The sequence below is a fragment of the Centroberyx affinis genome, unplaced genomic scaffold (assembly GCF_046629955.1).
Source record: "Centroberyx affinis isolate AG114_WGS23_722 - 3 ecotype Tasmania unplaced genomic scaffold, CSIRO-AGI_Caff_v1 ptg004858l_1, whole genome shotgun sequence".
Lineage (NCBI taxonomy): Eukaryota > Metazoa > Chordata > Actinopteri > Beryciformes > Berycidae > Centroberyx > Centroberyx affinis.
Window position 1 is genome coordinate 73,988 of NW_027282376.1, and position 20,754 is coordinate 94,741.

Genomic DNA, 20,754 nt, shown 5'->3' on the forward strand with positions numbered 1-20,754 from the left:
CACAGTCCTAAAACATACACTATTGATTATAGGTTCAGTTGTATCTGTTACCAATGAATAACTATATTAAGATTAAATAATTAGATTAGATTAATGCTCTAATTGTCTGTTGTTTGCTGAATTCAGTTCTCCAGTTTCTCAAGGCTGTTGTGGCCTTGTTTTAGCTGGTCTCTCCCATTTCTTCCTGTGTGGAGAAGAGCAGCATTTAGTGCACGGCAGAGCAAATAGAGCACAGGGCCAGCCACCGAATAATCAATCACTTGGCACTGATGTGTTGGGTGTCTCATGTTCTTATTCAAGGACGCTGTCAGTAGCAGCGATCTGACACAAGCAGGGAGAGCTCTCCTCTTTCTTGCCTGCCTCAGAATTTGAACCAGCAACCTCTGGAATAACCTCTTGACATCCCACACACTCCTCAGATGCCCTGGCTGTTTGGTCATATTAACCAGCTCAGACCAGATATCTGCTTGTTAGATATTTGCTTACAAGCACAATCTTTGTTCTGTATTAGATTAATCCTCGGAGTCAACTCCCGGTCATGTGTGTGTGTGTACTTGTGTCGGTGTGTTTGTGTTGGGTGATGCATGCTTTTCACAATGTCTCATGTGTGTTCGAGTGTGTATGACACAGTATTATACATATGGCAGATAAGTGTTAATTAAGTGCCTGTTTAGAAATCTTGTTTGGGTTTCGGACTGCCAAAAGGAGATCGATTGATCGCTGATAGAGCAGGCGGTAAGGCACTTTGATAAGTGTGATCATTATATTTTGGCGGTAATAATTAATGTCCATTCAGCTAACCTTGTCTAGTGGTTGCATTGGCAGGTTTATACACCATTTACCTGCAAAGCAAGGGTTTGTTTTGTTCTTCGGAGTGGCAATTAAAATCACCTTGCTTGGTGATTGATGGAGCCTTTTTTTAACCGAGGCTGTCTCTCCGCCCTCGCTGTCTGTGTAACTGTAGCTGTCTCTCGTTCCCTCCTCCCTGATTCTCTGTCTAACTATGGCTGTCTCTAGCATTATTCTCAGCCTCTCTTCCTGCCAGTCTATTCCTGGGCACACTAGTTGTCCTGTACACTTAACCTTCACACTGTTTCCCAGTTTGTATGCAGGCATGCTGGCTGTCTCTAACCCTTACTCTATCTTTATGTCTGTTTGTTGTAGTGTGCAGGCTGGGACGTGCAGCCGGAGAAGCTGGACTTCAGCCAGTTCCACAGGAAACACTTCCGAGGAACACCAAAGCACCTGCCACACATCGACAGAGAGGGGTAAGGCCTGGCCCTGGGCTTAGGGCTTCAAATTTATCTGTTCTAGGCTTGGTCCTAGGTACTGTCCTGTCCTGTCCAGTCCCAATCAATTGGAATGGTATTGTGGTCGCATTGTCTATTTTAGTCTGCCCCCTTCACTGATTGAGTGTGTCTGTCAACCTCCACAACATTATCACCTCCATTGGTTCCAATTAATTGATGCTCTGTATCACTCACTGCTGCAAATATGTCTCTCTCTCTCTCTCTCTCTCTCTCTCTCTCTCTCTCTCTCTCTCTCTCTCTCTCTCTCTCTCTCTCTCTCTCTCCCTCTCTCTCTCTCTCTCTCTCTCTCTCTCTCTCTCTCTCTCTCTCTCTCTCTCTCTCTCTCTCTCTCTCTCTCTCTCTCTAATTTTCTATTGAAATACGCCATATTGTCATGACCAGATACAGTACAGTATTGCCAAAGCACATCCTATGGTCAAATAACAGACTAACAAGTAGGAATAAGAATGATTAGGGCTATTAAGATTAAAATAACACTCACAAACAGTAACAGCTATAAAACATGGACCATCAAAGGTGATGAGGAAAAAAAAAAAGTAAGAAATGGTAACAGTAACGGTATTTTCAATAGCTGTGTGTGTGCATGTGTGCGGCTATGTATGTGCGTGTGTGTGCATGTGCTTGCAGTAAGCTTTGTGAATGTGTGTGTGTGCATGTGTGTGTGTGTAGTTGGTCTCTCACTGTCCCTTAGTATGACAGGCAGAAACATAATACATCTCTCTATCTCTCTCTCTCTCTGTCTCTCTCAGGATGAATAAAAGCAAGTTTGAAGAGGACGACGGCATAGACATGAATGACATAGAGAGGTTCCTACCCCACCTACACTCAGTAAGTCACTTATCTAAATCTTTCCTTTCAGCTCTATGAAAAACGAACGCTCCTATTCAGATTGTGTTCAATTCACATATTCTATGTACCATACTAGCAGTATTTTGTATTATAAAATGGTTATGTACAGAAACTACACTGAGTTGACACAGTGGACTAGCAGCCAACAAAGCTTTTCACCAAGATGACAAACCTATTAGTTGTTAGAGAGCGACCCCTGGTGGCACAATGGAGAAATAGGAGGTGCAATGAAGAGAGGAGCAGTGCAGTAGTGCGTTCCATAGTGAAATCCCCAGTCAAGCACACTGTGTGGATTTTTGGCTTCAGAAAGGCTGGGTCCATTTTGTTGTTTGGTGGTGGATTTTTTTCTATTCCCTAACTGGCCACATGTAGACGATGTGATATTGATGTGATAGTGATGAGATATTTCCAGTGCAGCTACAATGGAGTTTAATAGCAGAATCTTCAGCTATCTAAAACATTAACATAAATGTCAGGTTTTGGTGTCAGTCCCTCAGGATCAAAGAGAACGGACTTCTTTCTAGACTCACCATTTTTCATTGACCTTCAACAATCATACAGTGAGAAATCCATTGTAGAATAGGCAGAGATAGCAATTTCTCCACTGACAGTGGCCTCAATAGACCTTAGTGCAGTGCAGCCACACAAGATGTTACATTTTGAGTAAACACGCAACACTCAATTTTTCTCGACTGAAACTATCACTCTCTCCGCCTCCACATGTAACTAACAGCAGAACGCAACAAGTTCACACCTGCTCTATGGGATTCTGTCATTCTGGGAAATGTAGGAAATCAGTAACTGAAGCGGAGATGGATGAGGCAGGTTGAAGGAAAGTGGATATACCAAAATAATTGAACACTTAATTACAAAATTACTCCTGGGGTGCATTGAACATCTCACTTTGAACAGTGTAACAGTATCTGAGGATGGATTTTTCCTTTAACATAAAATGTAAAGTAGGGATCAACTTGACCTTACATTGAAGCAAAATTATGTGAGATAAGTAAATGAAAGCATTTACAATGACAAATAGTGAGACTGGTTAATTATAAGTTGATCTCTGGTGACACCTGCTGGTCGGACAAAGAGCCTGTGGTAAGCTGTAACTGACAGAGAAGTGCCAGGAGAAAATGTTATACTGGCCCCTGGAGGTGATATATAGGCACAGCATGTATAGATTCAGCCAAAAGTGGGGTGGATTGTTGACATGTAGTACATTTTTAAAAACCATACTGATTTGCTTCTGAGCTACAACAGGCTCAACCATACAATATATATGGATTAGGGTTAGAGTATACGGTGCAGACATATGCTCTTTCTGTGTATTATCTGGCCTAAGAGGTTCATCACAACAATAACCTCATAATTGAATTGTTACTGTATTTGTGTATGTTACCCGTATGGAAACAACAAACGGATAAATGTGATCTGAACTTAATTGTGTTGCTTAGTCTCCCCTGGCAGGGCAAACTAAGGCATCAACCATTGTGTTTTCTATGGCGTTATGTGATTTATTTGGGGTGGCAGAGTTTACTTTGGGTCACTGATGTCACCCTCCTTTCTTCCTTCCCTGCTTTTTGAGCCAAAATGTCTTCCATCTTTCATAGTGTTTGAGCCACAATGTCTTCCTCTTTCCTTCCCCTCTTGGCTGAGCTGAGATGTGTTTTACCTCTCACAGTGTTGAGTTCCGTTTGAGCCAAGATAGCCCTAGTTGCACTACCAAGATGGCTTCCTCATTTCATGGTTCCTGAGCCAAGATTGCTGTTTCCTGTCATTCAGATAGGGCCAAAAGAAGATTGGGTCAACTGGGTTGTCTAGTTTGCTTTGAATAGGATATGGGTTGGCACTGGGACACGGCAGGGTCAGAGGCACAGAGCTGGGGAACGCCAGGCTTACTCTTTCTTTTGTTCTGTCCCTCACTGTCTTTGGCTGTCACTGACTCACACAGTTCTCACAGCCACACTCTCTTTCTTTGTCCCTCTTCTCACAAGCACACACACATCCACTAGGGATGGGACGATAACCGACGTCACAGTAAATCATGGTAAAAACCACACCGGTGATGGTCAGTTTTCATCACCGTAAAAGTCTGACCACCCCTCACATACAAAACTGTTCTGTCCTCTGTTTGGTGTGATGCCCTGACATCATCATCTTCATCACAAAACTCTGCCAGGCTGAGTCCTGCATGGTGACGCCAGGCCGCTGCTGTCTAGCTTTTTATCCGGATGCATGTACATCCACATACCAGGAAGTAGATTGCTGAGTTCTACTCACTCCAATCATGCGGTTTTTGCTCCTGGTTGAAAGCTGAAGAAACTCTGTACTATGGTTTGCTGCTGAGAGGTGAAGTAGTTTCCTGGTGGACTACTAGAACTCCTTTGGTACAGCCATTGTTTACATTTTATGCATAGTTTATAGGATGATACTGATCCAAACGAGGAAATGGGGTTTATAGTAGGCTATTACCTGACTTTGTTGGAGTGGTTCTTTTTCAGTTTACAATGCAGGCTTCACTGTTTCTTGTTGGACTTAAATAGCCAAAATATTTCCACACCACTCAAGTTGAATGGCCCATTTCATCTGCCTCATTTGAACTTAGGGTAGGCTGTGAGGATCTCTCTTTTGTCCATCTTCTTTCCATCTTCATGCAGTGGATGGTGCCATGGTGGTGTGTCCTCCTTACGATTATAACACATGATTGGCCGTTCAATGTCTCTTGTTAGCTTGTGGTCAAAGCCTGAAGAAGAACATGTATTGGATTATATTGAGCATGTTCCATATTTATGTCAAGAACGATTATATTTATGTAATTATCACTAGCATTTTATTTCCCAGCATTTTATCGCCTGTAATAACCTAGCCCCAATCATCACCTACAGCTACTGAATGGCAAGGCTGCGTCACCCACAGTTCCCCCTCTCCTTCCCACACTTCCTGCCCACGTCCACTTCCTCTTTCCAGGAGCCAGAATAGACTTACAAAAGGCCATGGGATGTGGAAAACCTATCCTCTGTGTGTGTGTGTGTGTGTGTGTGTGTGTGTGGTGAGAAACTGTGTGAGGAGAAAAGACTTCCTCCCAGTGCCCTCAGATTCTACTGGACCTTTACTGGCCTCTCTGGAATGTTAACACGCATGCATGCAAGCACTCACTAACCCGGTCTTCACATCCACAGCGTCATGTTGTAATGAAAGAAGCGTAGAGAGGTCAGAAGGCAAATTCTTTATGCGTGGCTTCATGCGCAGGAATAACCGAAAAGTAGGGCTGGGTTTTATCAAGGACTTCAGGATATGATTTGATTTCAAGACAGTCGGTCGTGATGCGATTCCATACTTAGCACATGATATCAAAATTGTATGTAGCATCTGACTGAATTTTGCATTATTGATGTAGACTAGGGAGAGAAACTGAGGCAAACTGATTCTAATATTTCCATTCCTCTTTATTTAGCAAAATAAATGTAACCAATGCATACTTCTTTTTGCTTCAGTAGTGCACTGAAATAACTTAAGCATACACACCGAAAATACTTTTTGCTGTTTTGAATCAAACTTGAGGTAAATTGTAAACATATACACGCACTAGTCACCAGGCTCAGTTGCGTCAGATTTAACTGCAGGCTGTTGGAAAATATCAGAGTGGTCAGGTGTGTGAGTGGGGGCTTGGACGAAAGACAGGATGGTTTACTAAGTGACAGTAACGTAAATTTGGAAACAAATCTTCCTGATGAAACCATTCACTTTTAGCTAGAACAGTGCTGTATAGATCCACAAGCACAAGATCACAAATATATCTCTTTTTCTAGCCTGATTGATATATATTTAGCTGTTCTAAGTGCGCAGACAGTTCTCCAGTGGATGGAGAAGATGATACCAGCCGCAGTTGCTAGGAGATTGACACAACTACAAAGCCTCTATAGAGGTCGGCCCGAGGGCAGCAGAGTTGTCCTTGTCTCTTCTCTCTGAACGTGCAGCGGAGGTTACTGTACAGTATTGAGACTCACTACCTCAAGGGCATAAGACTCGTCCCTCCTCTCCTCTCCTCTCCTCTCCTCTCTTTCCTTACCATCCCCTCCTCAGTGGCCGATACCACAGACCCGCTGTCTCACTCACACGCTGTCTGGCTCATCAGCCTGATCATGTCAGCATGATCGTCGGTGTTGTGACAGCCACAACTCTTGTGCATGTATTTGGGTGGATGTGGGTGTCCTCTAGACTTCACTAAGCAATCCTGCCAACAAACATTTGGTTATCCACACAGCATGGAGTACACTTTTGTGAGAATGTGTTAGAGGCATTGAATTATTTTACTTTAAAATATATCTAAATCATGTTTTGACAAAATGGTGTGAAATCTTTCTGTTAAAAGTGTGTGTGGAGGTGGATGGGTGTGTGTGTGACCGTATACACTACCCATTTCTTACATTTGATCATGTTCTCCTTTGTCCTATGGGTGTCCAGACTCTTTTTCTCAAGTACAACAGAGTGGGTGCTTCTGTTTCAATACAATGTGCGCGACTGTGTGTGGGAGCTGACATTTTTTTCCCTTGAGGTCATGCATTGTCCGCCGAGATCACGTCACCTCAGTGTTATCAGGAGTCCAGACAGTAGCACCAGCCTTAACAACTACCAGCATCTCTGGATGGTAGCCACAGAAGGTCAGCCTCAACTTTGTAACTGAAGGCGATTCCATTATCAGCTTGAAGGGTGTTAAAGCATGGCCATAGAACACTAATGTCCTCAATGAAGCAATTTGAGGTGTAGTATTGTATATGTACACATTTACAATTGTGTGTCCATATCAAAAGAATTTTATTTCCAAATTATTTTAACAGTAGTGGCATGGGAATTTGTTTCTCAAATCCAAAAGGTACAAATCTAAGACAGACAGGATATTTGCGGTCACGTCAGAATTTGAACTTCCTATAAGAAAGGAGGGCACCAGAGAGGGAACAGAAGGGGAGGGTGAGACCAAGGAGAGAGGGAGAAAGCGGCTAGTCAGTGAGGAGACATCCGGTCTCCTGGTCAGTGAACAAAGCAGCCCAAGCGGGAAACAAAGCCAGAGTCTGGAGCTGAGATAGACTGCTCGGCCCCTCTGTCTGCAAGCGTACGTGCTCCGGAGCAGGGCTCCGACACTGGGGGGTGGGGCTTTGGCAGTCTGTCTGTCAGCTGTCAGTGTGTCAGACCTGCATTCCACCCTCCATAGCCTCTCCTCGTCCAGCACCCATGGCCCGTTCCTTATATCGCTCTGCTCATCTCACCACCCCTCTGTCCTCTACCCTTTCATCTCTCTGCTACCATCCTTTATCCTGTCTCCCCTTTGCCTTTTCCATAAGCTATTCCACCGCACTCTCTCTCTCTCTCTCTCTCTCTCTCTCTCTCTCACTCTCTCTCCAACCCCTCCCTCCTCTTTTCTCTCGCCATCCTTCCTCCCTCCCCTCCATCCTTCATGTTGGTGGGCAGCAGAACAATATCCAGGGGGTCATGGCGACCGGCAGCCCCCTCCCTGCGGTCTCTTCCTGCTATTGTCCCCAGCCCTACTGCTCCTTGGCTGGCCAGACCTCCTACACTATACTACCACACATCACATACTGGCTTGATTACCACTGGATACACTGCACTGCTCTGGTCTCTGCCACAGCATGGGAGGAACACTGGAGACTTGACTGCATGCGTGTATGCAGCTCACTTTTGGAAACTGGGGACTAATTCCACAGAAGTATGCAATAATAATTCATGAGTATAACCCACTGACATCTAAAATATTAAATAACAGTTTCGGAACATGTGCTCTTGATCTTTGAGACTTATGGATCATGTCTGAATGACAGTCTGTATCTCTAATTGTGTAGAGAAGAATAACAGAACTAATGGGATTAACTTGATTACAAATGCATGACAGTGAAAAGTATTGAATTATTTAAAACAGTTGCAGGAATAAAGTAGTCATTGCTATGAGTGAAAAACTGTGATGGGAACTTCCAAGGCACATGCATAGTTTTACATTTGGATTTCACTTCTTCTTTTGCCCCTGTAATATAGAACTGGTATCTATATGTAATTGGCATGTTAATTCCATAAGAATACAGTAAACTGCTGCCTGCGTACTATAGTCTGAGAGAATCTGAGCTTTGCAGAAAATGCTATAATTATAATCACTACCTGACCCTATTAGCACATTGTCACATTTATTATTATATACAAATTTGCAACACACACACACACAAATAAATGAATACTGAAAAGAGGTGAGAATTTTGTAATCCATCCTCTGCGCTTTTCCAGGTTGTGTGGTGGTTGTGTGTTTCAGCAGTTTGGAGCTGGTCAGCCATGTGTTTATACTCATGTCTTGCAGGTCAGAGTGTAGTATCCTGCTTATACGATGGCCACTTGCCAAAGATAAAAAGTGCTGTTAATTCATCTTCAAACATGATTTGTGCTTTGCTTACTGGTCACTTTGAGCAGCACAGTCCCTTTCTAACCAACGAATTTCTTAGGAACTGCTTGGTAACTACTGAAGCTGCTCCAGGCAATATTTTTTATGTAAAAATACATCAGTCTTATCGGCCTAAATCCGGGTATTAGAATATGAATTTTTAAGTTCGCTCTTGCTGCCATTTGGAGCTGCCAACGTGCGAAGTCCCCTAGCACAACATTAAAAACATTATTATTATCCCTAACTTTATAAATAATGCACCTATGAAGATCAAACTGCTTTTCTATGGCTCCATCTTGTTGTAACTAAGATATTTGCCCAACAGATTGTGTTTATTTTTTAATTTTTTTTTACACTCATAAATTTAGCTGCAGCTGTGAAAGTTTACACAGTAATGATACCGAGCGCATCAGTTGATGGCTTCATGATTGCACAAAATTATTCATGGCCTACAGTTATCTGAAAGGATTCAACTCCTCCAGTGAATCTGAATTGAATTTTCTCCCAGGCCATAGTGTGGATGTGTGTGTACATGTGTCTATGTAATGAATTTGTGTGTGTGTGTGTGTGTGTGTGTGTGTGTGAGAGTAAGCAAGAGATGGGTAGATGGATTGACAGATAGATGGATATGTACCAACCCTTGCTGTGTTTGCTGTATTCATATTTGTTGCTATTTTAATTCACCACTGACCACACGTGCACACACACATACGCGCATACACATGCACACACACACACACACACACACAGCATCAGACTTGATCCTGCAGAGAAGATGAGCTGACTGTCAATGTAATCTTACAGAGTGCATATGATGGAAATCTTTCCCCATTATACAAAAAGATGGCTGGAACTGAGCCGTAATCATCCGAAATCTACTGCTGCGGCAGCAATTGTCCTGTGATTAAATTTCCATAGGGTACCATAGTTGGTTTTTTTTCTCTGACTCTTTGATCCCACGATGGCTCCATCTCCTGCTATAGCTCGACATCTGCGGTCTTTGATGTGCCTGTCTGTCTCTCTCTGCTCTGTCGTGGCCCCGGCCTCAGAGCACTATTTAAATGAGACATGGATGCCAGGACCTCACATCATTGCCTCTTATCACCTGTACCTGTCTGTGGCAGCTTTAAATCTCTTTTTTCCCCCTCTCTTCTCTTTTTCGTACAGTTGCAGTCAATTACAGTGCAGACTAGTCAGTTAGCCAATAGTAGGGATCACCAAGCACAGGTCAGATCCTTCAGCACAGATCAGCTAGACGTTGTACTGTGCTTTGACACAAAAAAGTGAAATGCTTTGGACAGATTAATTGTAATTGTTGATAAGATATTTATATAATTTGGTTTATCTTCTGACCGATAGATGGTGAGGTGGAAGTAGTCAAAACAGTTTGGAAACAGAAGTAAATGACACAGTGATTATGTTCCCACTGTGTATTGTCAGAACTTGATGTGACTTGATGGTACTGCGCAGAAGCTACTGTATGTTGAGCAAAGAGTGTCTCCTCTGACTTGTTTATAGTCCATCAAGAACATTTTCCCTTTCTCAAGATTGTTCTCCATTCCTCATTCAGAAAGACACAACCTCCCTTTCTCTCGCCTACTTCCTTGCTGTCTTGTACTGACAGTCTCTTTTGCTCTCACTCCGCCCCGCTCTCAACAACCCGTCCTGTAATGCCATCCATGGGGCAGTTTTAAATTTATCGGTTTTGGCTGAGGGCCCTCACAACATAAATAAGCTGGGAGGGAACAATGGAGTGAGTGAATGAGCCTCATACCAGGATTGTCACACACTTGAAGGGACAGGAAGACACACGCTTCACTTTCTGTGCTCATTGCGTAGAAAGTTCTATTATCCCCTTTTCTCATTTCCTTACTTTCCTTCATTGTAATTTATGGACTGAGAGTATTGATTATGAGCAGACCTTAGTAAATAACAAGTTAATAAAAATGAGTCTTCAATAGAGATTTAACTGAATGAACAGAGTCTGCCTGCCAAATGTCTTCAGACGGTTTATTTCAAAGCATATGAGCCCTTTGGTTTTCAACCTACTGTAGAAATCTTCAGCATTGTGTTTCCTGAAGACCAAAGCCTGTGCTTCACGTGGAGTTAGCAGGTGTACATTGTAGGCTGAGGCTAAACCATGAAAGGCTAAACTTTGAAAGAAATCAAGGTGGATTGAAAGGTACAAGGTGGTTACTAGGGAGAAGTGGCTATGTGATCTCAGTGGGTGGAGTTATGATGAGGACACATCCTGTCTCTGTTAGTGTTCCAGGTAGCCTCTCCCAGTGACCTTTGACTTCCCCAGGAATGCTCTGAGGTACGTGGGCTTCCTCTGGAGGCAAACTCGCACACCCAAGTGCATAATACAGTACACACACACGCACACACACACCTTACACAGGGTTGTCAAACTCCAACTGGCTGAGAAATTAGAATCAAGTCGAGGACTCAACATTTATTATACCGTTGCCTAACTGAGCCCAGCAAAGCAAACTAATCACCTTTGTGTGATCTTTGTGATGTTTTTAAATGTTAACATGGTCTACTGATATGTAAACAACAGGACAGTTTTTCAGCTGTATAGCCTGTGTGCCATGTGGCAAGTAAATTGCTGATTTTGGTTTTATTAAGTACCACATAGCTAACTAAAATACACCCGCTTCACAGGCCCAAATATGACACATCAGTGGGTGTGTGTGGTATTCAGTCTAGCAAAATAACGAATCATCAAGAAATAATGAATTTCTTAACCAATGTTTCTACAGGTCACCATGTAACTAATAAATAGCTTGCCTCACATGACACATCAGTGGCTGCATGACAGAGTGTTTGTCGAGTGGGTCCTGTAGGATGATTTGTTCACACGTGCACCCATTTGTTCACACAAATGGGTGCTTCTGAAAACATGACCAGCCTAAATGTGGCACTATTGCATGGTGTCTGGGATGAAAAATGGGTAAACTCTCGCCCCAAGTGACGCCAGCTTGTCCCTCAGCACCCTGTTGGACTGTTATGCATTTGGTTGTGCATTCGGTTCACCTGGTTCATCATGTGTATTCTGGCACGCTTCCCAAATTTTTAAAACCAAATTTCTGAGCCTTAAGCTAAAGTCTGCTTTGACTGTGTTTAATCTGCGCACATACCTTCTCTTGGGAAATGGGTGATGATGATAAACATTTGCCACTGACTGACAGGTTGGACTGTGAACACAGTTTTCCTGTTGCATTTGGCTCTCCCACTTGTAAAGGTTTCACTGCATCATGCATCTGTTTGCGTCCCTGTAGTTTCACATTCAGGGTGTTCAGATGCTCCGTTACGTCACAGAAAAGCAGAGTTGCCTAATCACCATGAAACTGTCAGTTTCCTCGCGCGTCTTGCAGTCAGCTTATCCCCCTTACCTCTGTGTGGAATGTCAGATCTTCAAATTCAGAATGCTTTCGTGACAAATGAGACACACAGTCTTTTCTTTACACCCAGTAAAGAAGTACTCAGGCTCCTAACTCTCTTGAATCTGTATCCACATTATTGATCTCTTTCATGACACACACACACACACACACATACAAAAATTGTACATCTTGTCTCCTTTCTCTGTCACACACACACACATGGAAATAGGCAAAAACGATACACATGGTCTCTCTCTTGTCACACACATAAATATATATAGATATAGACACATTCTCTCTCTCTCTCTCCCCCTCCCTCCCTCCCACCCACACATACATAGCCAGGCCCCCTCCCCATCCTTGTCACGTCCACAGGGCTCCCTCTGTCTGCGATGAGGTGAGAGGTCTTCTGGCTCGGGACCAGGACGGCACACGCCTCTCTTTGATCTACTCTGCACTGCCTGCTACCTGCAGACAGTACATTCACACACAGCACTCTCCCTGTCAGCCGCAGACAGGGTTCTGTGTCTTTCTCTGTCTATCTCTCTGTTTCTTTGAAATGCACCATATACACACACACACACTGCTGTAGTGCTTTTTTTCTTCTCCCACACACACACACACGCACACATGCACACTTATGCATTTTCCCTGTACGCTACTGCTGTTGTGTGCACAGACTCTGACAGCGGCAGGGGCAAGACTCTGTAAAAGGGCAGCTTCTGGGCCTTGGTGGCTCAGCTGGCTGGAGCGCCTGCCATTTAAATGAAAAGTCTTTGGTTCGAAATCGGCCTGGAACCTTTGTTGCTTTGTTACATCCCCTCTCTCCCATCTTTACTTTCTCTCACTGAACTTTCTAATAAGGCAGAAATGCCATATAAATAATATTTAAAAGAAATGTAATATTTATGTAGCCTGGCAAAATTAAACCAGCGCAGGACACAAAAATCTCTTTAGGATTCTTTATTCTGAACAAATGATTGATTCTGCAAATTAGTAGTTAAAAACAAGGGAAACAAGGGTGATTCAGTTCTGCTTTTTAAAAGAAAATCAGTCTCCAAAAAGATTGAAAACAAAAGACAAAATCTTAAATGCACAGTTGTTGTAACAACCTAAGGCGCTTGAGAGGACTCCTCAACCTAAACTAGTATAGTCTTCACACCGCCTTATAAGTTAGACTAAATGCACTGTAACTGCACTAAGTGCACTATGAATGGTTCTTAAGTACAGTAAATAACTAACATCCTATAGTTAAACATACATTGCATAAGAAATTAAAATCAGGAGTACATAAATAACTGTAGTGGTTCTTTCCTGAGAAAATGAAATAAAATACAACAAACCACATTAAGTTATAAACCTAACATTCACAGTTCTGTACAACATGTTTGACAGTATGTAGGAATTCTGTAAAGATACTCACTACGACATGTCAGTATCCAAGTACACACATGTGGCGGAACACCAACCCCATACGCCACTGTACAGGTGAACAATGGAAAAACCAGTAAATCGTATGAATCTTGGTTTAAACATTCTAAAAATAAATGAAACCCAAACTTGGAAACCAACCTACATTACAAGTTTCTCAATAGACTGGCGGCCATGAGCTGACGGGATTTCTCCGGGAAAATCTGCCGACATCCAACCACACCTGCGAGTTAATGGTCAATATATGTTTGTACACACTACTACTAACATACATCAATCGATATTTTGTGCATACATACATATTTTACTAGATATTTACCAACCTAGAATTCTGGACTTCCACTGCCGCTCAACGTGACGAAAATGGTTTCTCCAACAGAAATAGCGCCATCTGGTGGAGTTAGTGGGAATAGTCCTATTAACCCACCTGGCTACATTTAAATGAAATCTGCTTTTAAAAACTAATTTCTGGTGAGTTTTGTACAGTATCATGTACATACCCTTTCGAGGGAGAAAATATAATATACTTGCATGTCTGACCTCTCATTAAGATTCAAGTGTTTTTTTTACATCTCTGCGTGCAGTTTGAAGGAATGGGAACGGTTAGCTTAGCTCAATTGCTGGAAGTCTACAGGATCAAGTAGCAGCTAGTTTCCTCCCTGTGCTTAGAAGTTTAGATGCTTCCCTGCAGCAGATTGTTTTTCATTTACAGCAAAAATCCCCACTCAAATAATGATGCAATAATATCACATATTCCCATGCAAAAACCAACTCTACTGTTGTGGGGTTGGGTTAAATATGTGTAGTGTGCATTGTTTGCATGTGAATTTATTTTTTATTAATGAATTAATTAATTTATTTTGTGCACCCGCGCCATCTTCATGCATGCTTGCTTATGCATGTGTCATCCCATTGTGTGTGTGTGTGTGTGTGTGTGTGTGTGTGTGTGTGTGTGTGTGTGTGTGTGTGTGTGTGTGTGTGTGTGTGTGTGTGTGTGTGTGTGTGTGTGTGTGTGTGTGTGTGTGTGTGTGTGTGTGTGTGTGCTCACTGTCATCTGGTTACCATTTGAAGGCAGAATTACAGTTAATGATATCCTAGAGGAAAACAACAGTAGCTAAACATGCAACTCTACCTCTCTCTGTTTGTCTCACATCAGACTGTTCCAGTGGTAACTAGTTGAATTCTGGAAATTCTAGGAATTTCACAGATATACTTTTGGCCTTAGACATGTTCATTGATGTCTGCTACCTTGGCCAATGTCAAGTTTTGTTCTAAGAGACAGTGTAGGTTTGCCTGTCTTGCATATCACTGTGCCATACAGTGTCCCACCTACTTTCTGCCGCTCACATCTGGCTTCAATCAGAATCCACCAATCCCTCTGAGAAAGAGAAGTAGGTTAGAGAGAGCACCAGTATCAAATCTCAAGTTCTCTCTCAAAAACACATTATTCCTCAGAGTCTTAATGTATGTTTTTGGGAAAGCAAGGGACAGAAAGAAACACAGAGAAACTCCTAGTTAGTTGCTTAAAATTATCAGGGAATTTAGAAGACTTACAGCCCTACCTTAGTAGGTATATGTGTGTGAGTTTTTGTGTGTGTGTGCAGGTATGGTCATATGTTTGCGTATGTATGTGCTCTTGAAAGTTTTTCTTGAATGAGCAAAGGAATTTACTGCCGTATAGACTATACAAAATCCACCAAAACCTCTAGTGATATATAACCTTTCTACACATGGAAACCAGCAAAATACAAAACAAAAAGCTGTCTTTGAACTGGCATTAAAGAAAGATGAGACGGGTATTGTGGGGGGATGAGACGATGGAATGGTTTGGTCCAAATATGCACTGTGACTGCTCCTAGATCCAATAAAAAGAGGACTAGACACTGATGTCATTACATGGTGGAAATTCACTGTTCATGAGAGCAGCACTGGGATCCGAACTCTTTTTCCAGAACTGTTGTTATTCTCGTATCAAGAAAACAGAGAGGAAGAAACACTGAATGATACTCGTCACCAAGAGCAACCGCTGCACAGAGCGCTGGTTCCCTGTCAGCTCACTGAATTGGTTAATACTTGATAAGAAAAGAAATGAAGTCAACTTTCTCAGGACTCAACTTTCTACAAAGAGAGACCACGGTCACCCCTTTTGCAATATGCTTTGGGTTGAGAGTTTGGGGACGTTTGCCTCAGCCTCTAACTGACTTCTAAAGACCCCCCCTACCCCAACACACACACACACACACACACACACACACACACACACACACACACACACACACACATACGCTCACTTATTTTGAACACACATTTATGCACCCATCCTATCATGACACCCACCACCATCACAACAGCACTAGTCTTCGACCACCTGTAACCATGGCAACAGCAGACAGCAATGCTGAGAGAAAGGGGAGTGGGCTGTTTGATTGACAGGACTGATGTTTAATGGATGATCGATGGTCTTCTCTCCTTTTGACAGGCAGCATGCTGTCCTATAGTGTACAGCGATCCTCCTATGGAGTGGAATGGGTGATCATTATCTCAGTTTCACCCATCTTAAACATGTGAAACTTAAACATGTATGCACATATGTTTTTATGGACATTCCTAGTTCTGCACACAGGTAAACATGCACACACCACACACATATACACACACATCAGGGTATTGAGTTCTCATCATGGCAAATTGCAGGCTGCCAGCTCTGCAGCATCACTGTGAGAAGAGAAAAATACATATAGGCGCCATGTACACAGCATATCTCATTCACCAGATGACCTCCATAGAGGCATATGGAAATTACAAAACTCAAAAGAGGGGAAGTGGTACAAAAAAGGGATTAACAAGTAAGGGAAATAATAAAAAAAATTATGTAGATAATGGTAATGATTCATAGGTATATAGGATAGTGAGACAGTAAGTTTTTGTGTGTGTGAGGAGCATTTGTGTATGTGTTTGTTCAACATCGACGGATGTGGAGAAAGAATGTGCCTTATTGAGGGGAAAAATACTTCAGACAGCTTCCAAGTCTGCTTGAAACTGTTGGAAAAAATAGATTCCTTAGCAATGTGAGTGCCACTATCAAGAGAGGGAGGGAGGCAGTAAGTGCCTCTATGTACTGTAGGTAACCCGCCAAGGCATGAATAGAATTGTTTTTACCTAAATGTAAGTATTCTTAAACTAGAGAAATGCAGATCAGAACCCTTCTCAGTGAAGGTTTGTTGTGTTTGCAGGTCTCACTGCCTGTCAGCCTTCGTTGTTGTTGGATCGTTGTTACTTCAGTGATGCGGTCTTGGATTCTTTCGCAACTTTATCTTTTTCTTTCATAACTATTATTTTTCCTTCGCAAGGAGGTTATGTTTTCGCCCCCGTAGTTTTTTGTCTGTCAGCAGGATATCATTAAAAACCTCTGAACAGATTTTCATGAAATTTGGTGGACAAGATAGGCCTTAGGCCAAGGAACAATTGATTAGGTTTTGGTAGTGATCCAGATCAGAGATTTCCATCATTAGATAATTAGCGTTCTTTAGCCATAACTACGAAACTAAGGAAGATAGAGACTTGAGTCCAAATCCTAAGGGTATGTTTACAGGATCAAGAAATCAATTTAACTTAAAATTTAAGTAATGGGAATGATGTCACTGGGTCTAACGGCAAGTTGTAGAATTCTCCAAGCTCTCCAAGTTCTTTCTAGTTTGTGCCTTAACTGATCTAAAAGAAAAAAGCATTTCTTGTGAAAATGTGAAAAATACAACTTGTTGTGATCACACCAAGCCTTGACCTGGCTGAACATGAGATTCAACAAGCATCACTCCTTTGCTCCCTGCCATCAACTTTGCCCTCGGAGACTTAGATGTGTTTGTTTTCTAGCTCAGTGCAGCCTTGGTGTGCCGAACTCATGCTTTTTCTGATAGCGGATTCGACTCTGACAATCAAGAGTACCAAATACAGACATCTCATCACACAGCTGCTGACACTAGAAGATCTGACCACAGCAAGACAAATTGTGACATCCAGAATTTGAGTCAGCAACGATTTTACCATTGTGGTTGTCCTGAAAGCCAGACTCCGGGACTGGTCACCAGCTCACATTGTGAGAAAACATGTGATGACAGATGCTTTTTAGATGCAGTGTTGAAAATCCTCTGGACCTAAATTGGTTCTGAAAATGTCTGTGGAAGGCTTACTTAGAAACATCAAAATGTAACGATTCTATATGTTAAATATTTAATCAAATCTTTCTTTAAAAAATTCAGCATTGGGATGTAAATAGCTTCTTAAATGAAGAAGAAGAAGAAGAATTCTATAGATATCTTGCATGAAGAAAAATAACTCACCACTTCCTCTTACTTTCTCATTTCTCTCTACAGGCATTCCCGCCCCTGCCTAATGAGGCTGAGATTGCACACACCAAAAAGCTCTTCCGACGCAGGAGGAACGACCGACGGTAATCATGCACACATGCCTACACACACACACACACACATGCCTACACACACACACACACACACACACACACACAGACACACGCACGCGCACACCTACCTCAGTGAGAGGGAATGTTGTTTCTTTGTTGATGTCAGACGAGCACACAGCCAGGCCTAAAGCCTTAACTTTTCTCCTCAGCCAAAGCAATGTCAAGACAGGAATGCAGGCTCCACACTTCATTGCAGACAGGATGGAGGAGACAAAGTTTTTTCACGTTTAATGGGCCACTCAAGTCAAATTTGTTGCACACTTCAGCCAATTAGTCAGTTTACCTGTATTTGCTTCTCTTCTGACAGCTTTATCTCCATTATTTACTTGTCTTGCTTTGCAAAATTGAGCCTTCAGGCTGTCCCAAATGTCCTGACTTTGCCCCTTGTGGCAGTAAATTTAGACTGGAGCAAGTGCTCCAAGTGTACAGACTCAAAAATTTCATTTCGCCCAAGTCTGACTTCATTCAAACAAGGTTCTTGGGAGAAAATATCTCTCTCTCTCTCTCTCTCTCTCTCTCTCTCTCTCTCTCTCTCTCTCTCTCTCTCTCTCTCTCTCTCTCTCTCTCTCTCTCTCTCTCTCTCTCTCTCTGCCCTGATGTCACTGGAAAACTTTTCTTCAGTTGCTAAGAGACAGGCAAAAGAGAAAATATTTGGGTTTTCTTTGTGGATAAAAAGAGGAAATTTAAGCTATACCAAAAGGAAAAAAAAAACCCTTTACTTTCATCCTTTTTTTTTTAGGCGGAGAGAGTAATTGTTCCTGTCCTGTGCTATTGTGTTTATGTGTGATGGGTGCAGCATAGGCCTGACAAAAAGAAAAGAACACACAGTTGAACTGAGACCAACAGCAATTTGAGTCCATTCTCTTTGTGAATTAGGAGTGTTAACAAGGGGCCATCCTGTTTTCTTGCACACTCTGCTTCCACGCACACTTCTTTTAGGAAAGCTTGCTTCTGAGGGAAACTATTGGGATGCATATGCTGACCTACCGTATGTCTACTGTTTTGCATATGTGTGAGCGTGTGTGTCTATGTAGCTATATGTGTCTGGGGATTTTGCAAATGGGTGGGACTCTTTATTGTAAAACTACCAAGCTTGGTCCTCATTTCTCTGCCTATCCTCTACTGCTGATCCCTCAACATGCTGGAGCGATGAGTGCGTGCGTTAGTGGGTTTTGATGCAGCTGTCTTACCTGGCTATAATGTGAACCGTACATCAACACTGGTGAGCGTCCTGGATAATAAAACACAGTACTCATCTCTTCTATGGCTATTGCTCTGCAGTAACGTTCAGCCTGGGAATGAAAGCCTATTAACCTCATGTCTCCATGCCCCAAGGAGAGGCAAAGTACTGGTTGACCAGATATATTTGCCACAATGCAGCGGTAGAGAGAGCGGGATGAGGTTGGAGATTAAAATATCAAGGGAGAAATGAGACAAAACATAAGGTGGAAGGAGCGAGAGATGGGAGAGAGGGATCAGTTTAACAGTATGAGCAAGAGAGAGATTAGAAAGGATGAGGAAGCTGTGGCTGTTGTCAAAATGCAAATGTTGACTTCTAGCTAAATCAATGATCTGATTCAAGGAGTATCTACAAAACTGGGCTTTTAACAGAATACCCAATGAAAGTGGCAGGAAGGTATATGCATACTTGCGTAGGACGTTAGGTCCTGTAGAAATTAGAGCATTAGTTGACATGGAAAATGGTCTCCACAGCTGTCTTTACTCCATACAGTCATTTATGGTGAAGCTTAGCATGTTTGCTCATCAAATACTTTAATCTTCACATGTTTGTCTATCAAACATGCTAATCCTCTTCTGTAGCTATTCCCGTGCGCTCAGGTTCCCTAACTGCACACAGCCACTGGCCGGTGGCAATAAATATTCATTGTTATGAAGGAAACATGAAGAGTGTTTTTGTTTTGTGTCATATATTATGTATTGTGTGTGATGTATCAACACAGCTGGGGGAAGAAAAGCGCAAGATGAAAATAAACTTTTGTAGCACATTGGAAGCTAATGATAAAATTTGGAGATGAACATTGATCATTTGACTATGCGTGCAAACTCTTGTATGTTGTATTTGCTGATATTCAATATTTGTCAGGAGTGATATACAAGAGTGAGAGATGGCAAACTAAAAGAGCAAAGAGGGACTGAGTGCACAAGAAAGCGAGAAAAGGAGAGAGTCTGTGAGTAGCAAAATGAGAGCGCGAGCTGACTGTGGCAGAAAGGAAAAGAAAGGGGAGGTAGTGCATGTGTTTCTAGTTTAGTAGGCACGTCAAGCAGGGCTGAAATTAGTTGTGATTTACCGGAATGTCCTGCTTACCGCCTTGCTGCTCCACAGCAAACATGCTCCCTCTTTGTCTCTCATTGCTCTTTCAAGAAGATGAGCTGTTCAACTAGATTTTTCAGTATTCACACATTATTGTGATAGAGTGATAGGCTGAACAAATGAGTGAATAAGTAGTGTCCTTAGAGTTGTTTTAATATGTTTATTTTATTTTCATAAGAGAGTTTGTGCTGTACAGAATGTCTCCTTTTGGAATAGCATTAAGGCTGTACATTGTATGATCAAGATGAAGATGTCTGCTGTTTGACAGCGCTGTGTGTGTGTGTGTGTGTGTGTGTGTGTGTGTGTGTGTGTGTGTGTGTGTGTGTGTGTGTGTGTGTGTGTGTGTGTGTGCAAGTGTTGTGAATAGAACTGGCTAACACATGCCAGTCTGCCTGTCTTTCAGCACCTGCTATGAATCCCCTGCTTTTCCGCGTACATCTTCTGACCACGATGACTCAAAGCTACTGACTGTTGCTCCACCTTCTACACACACGCATGTATGCACACACATGTTTTTTGGAGTTTTG

At 42.4% G+C, this 20,754-nt stretch overlaps 1 protein-coding gene across 1 annotated transcript in view; it reads left to right on the top strand.

The window, feature by feature from the left end:
- Positions 1 to 20,754, top strand: part of ctif (CBP80/20-dependent translation initiation factor) — a 68,630-nt gene that overhangs the window by 8,826 nt on the left and 39,050 nt on the right. Inside the window, exons 6-9 of the mRNA XM_071545324.1 lie at positions 460 to 469; positions 1,165 to 1,268; positions 2,060 to 2,138; positions 17,789 to 17,865. Of these exons, the coding sequence (XP_071401425.1) occupies positions 460 to 469; positions 1,165 to 1,268; positions 2,060 to 2,138; positions 17,789 to 17,865 (270 nt within the window). The remainder of the gene's footprint in view (positions 1 to 459; positions 470 to 1,164; positions 1,269 to 2,059; positions 2,139 to 17,788; positions 17,866 to 20,754) is intronic.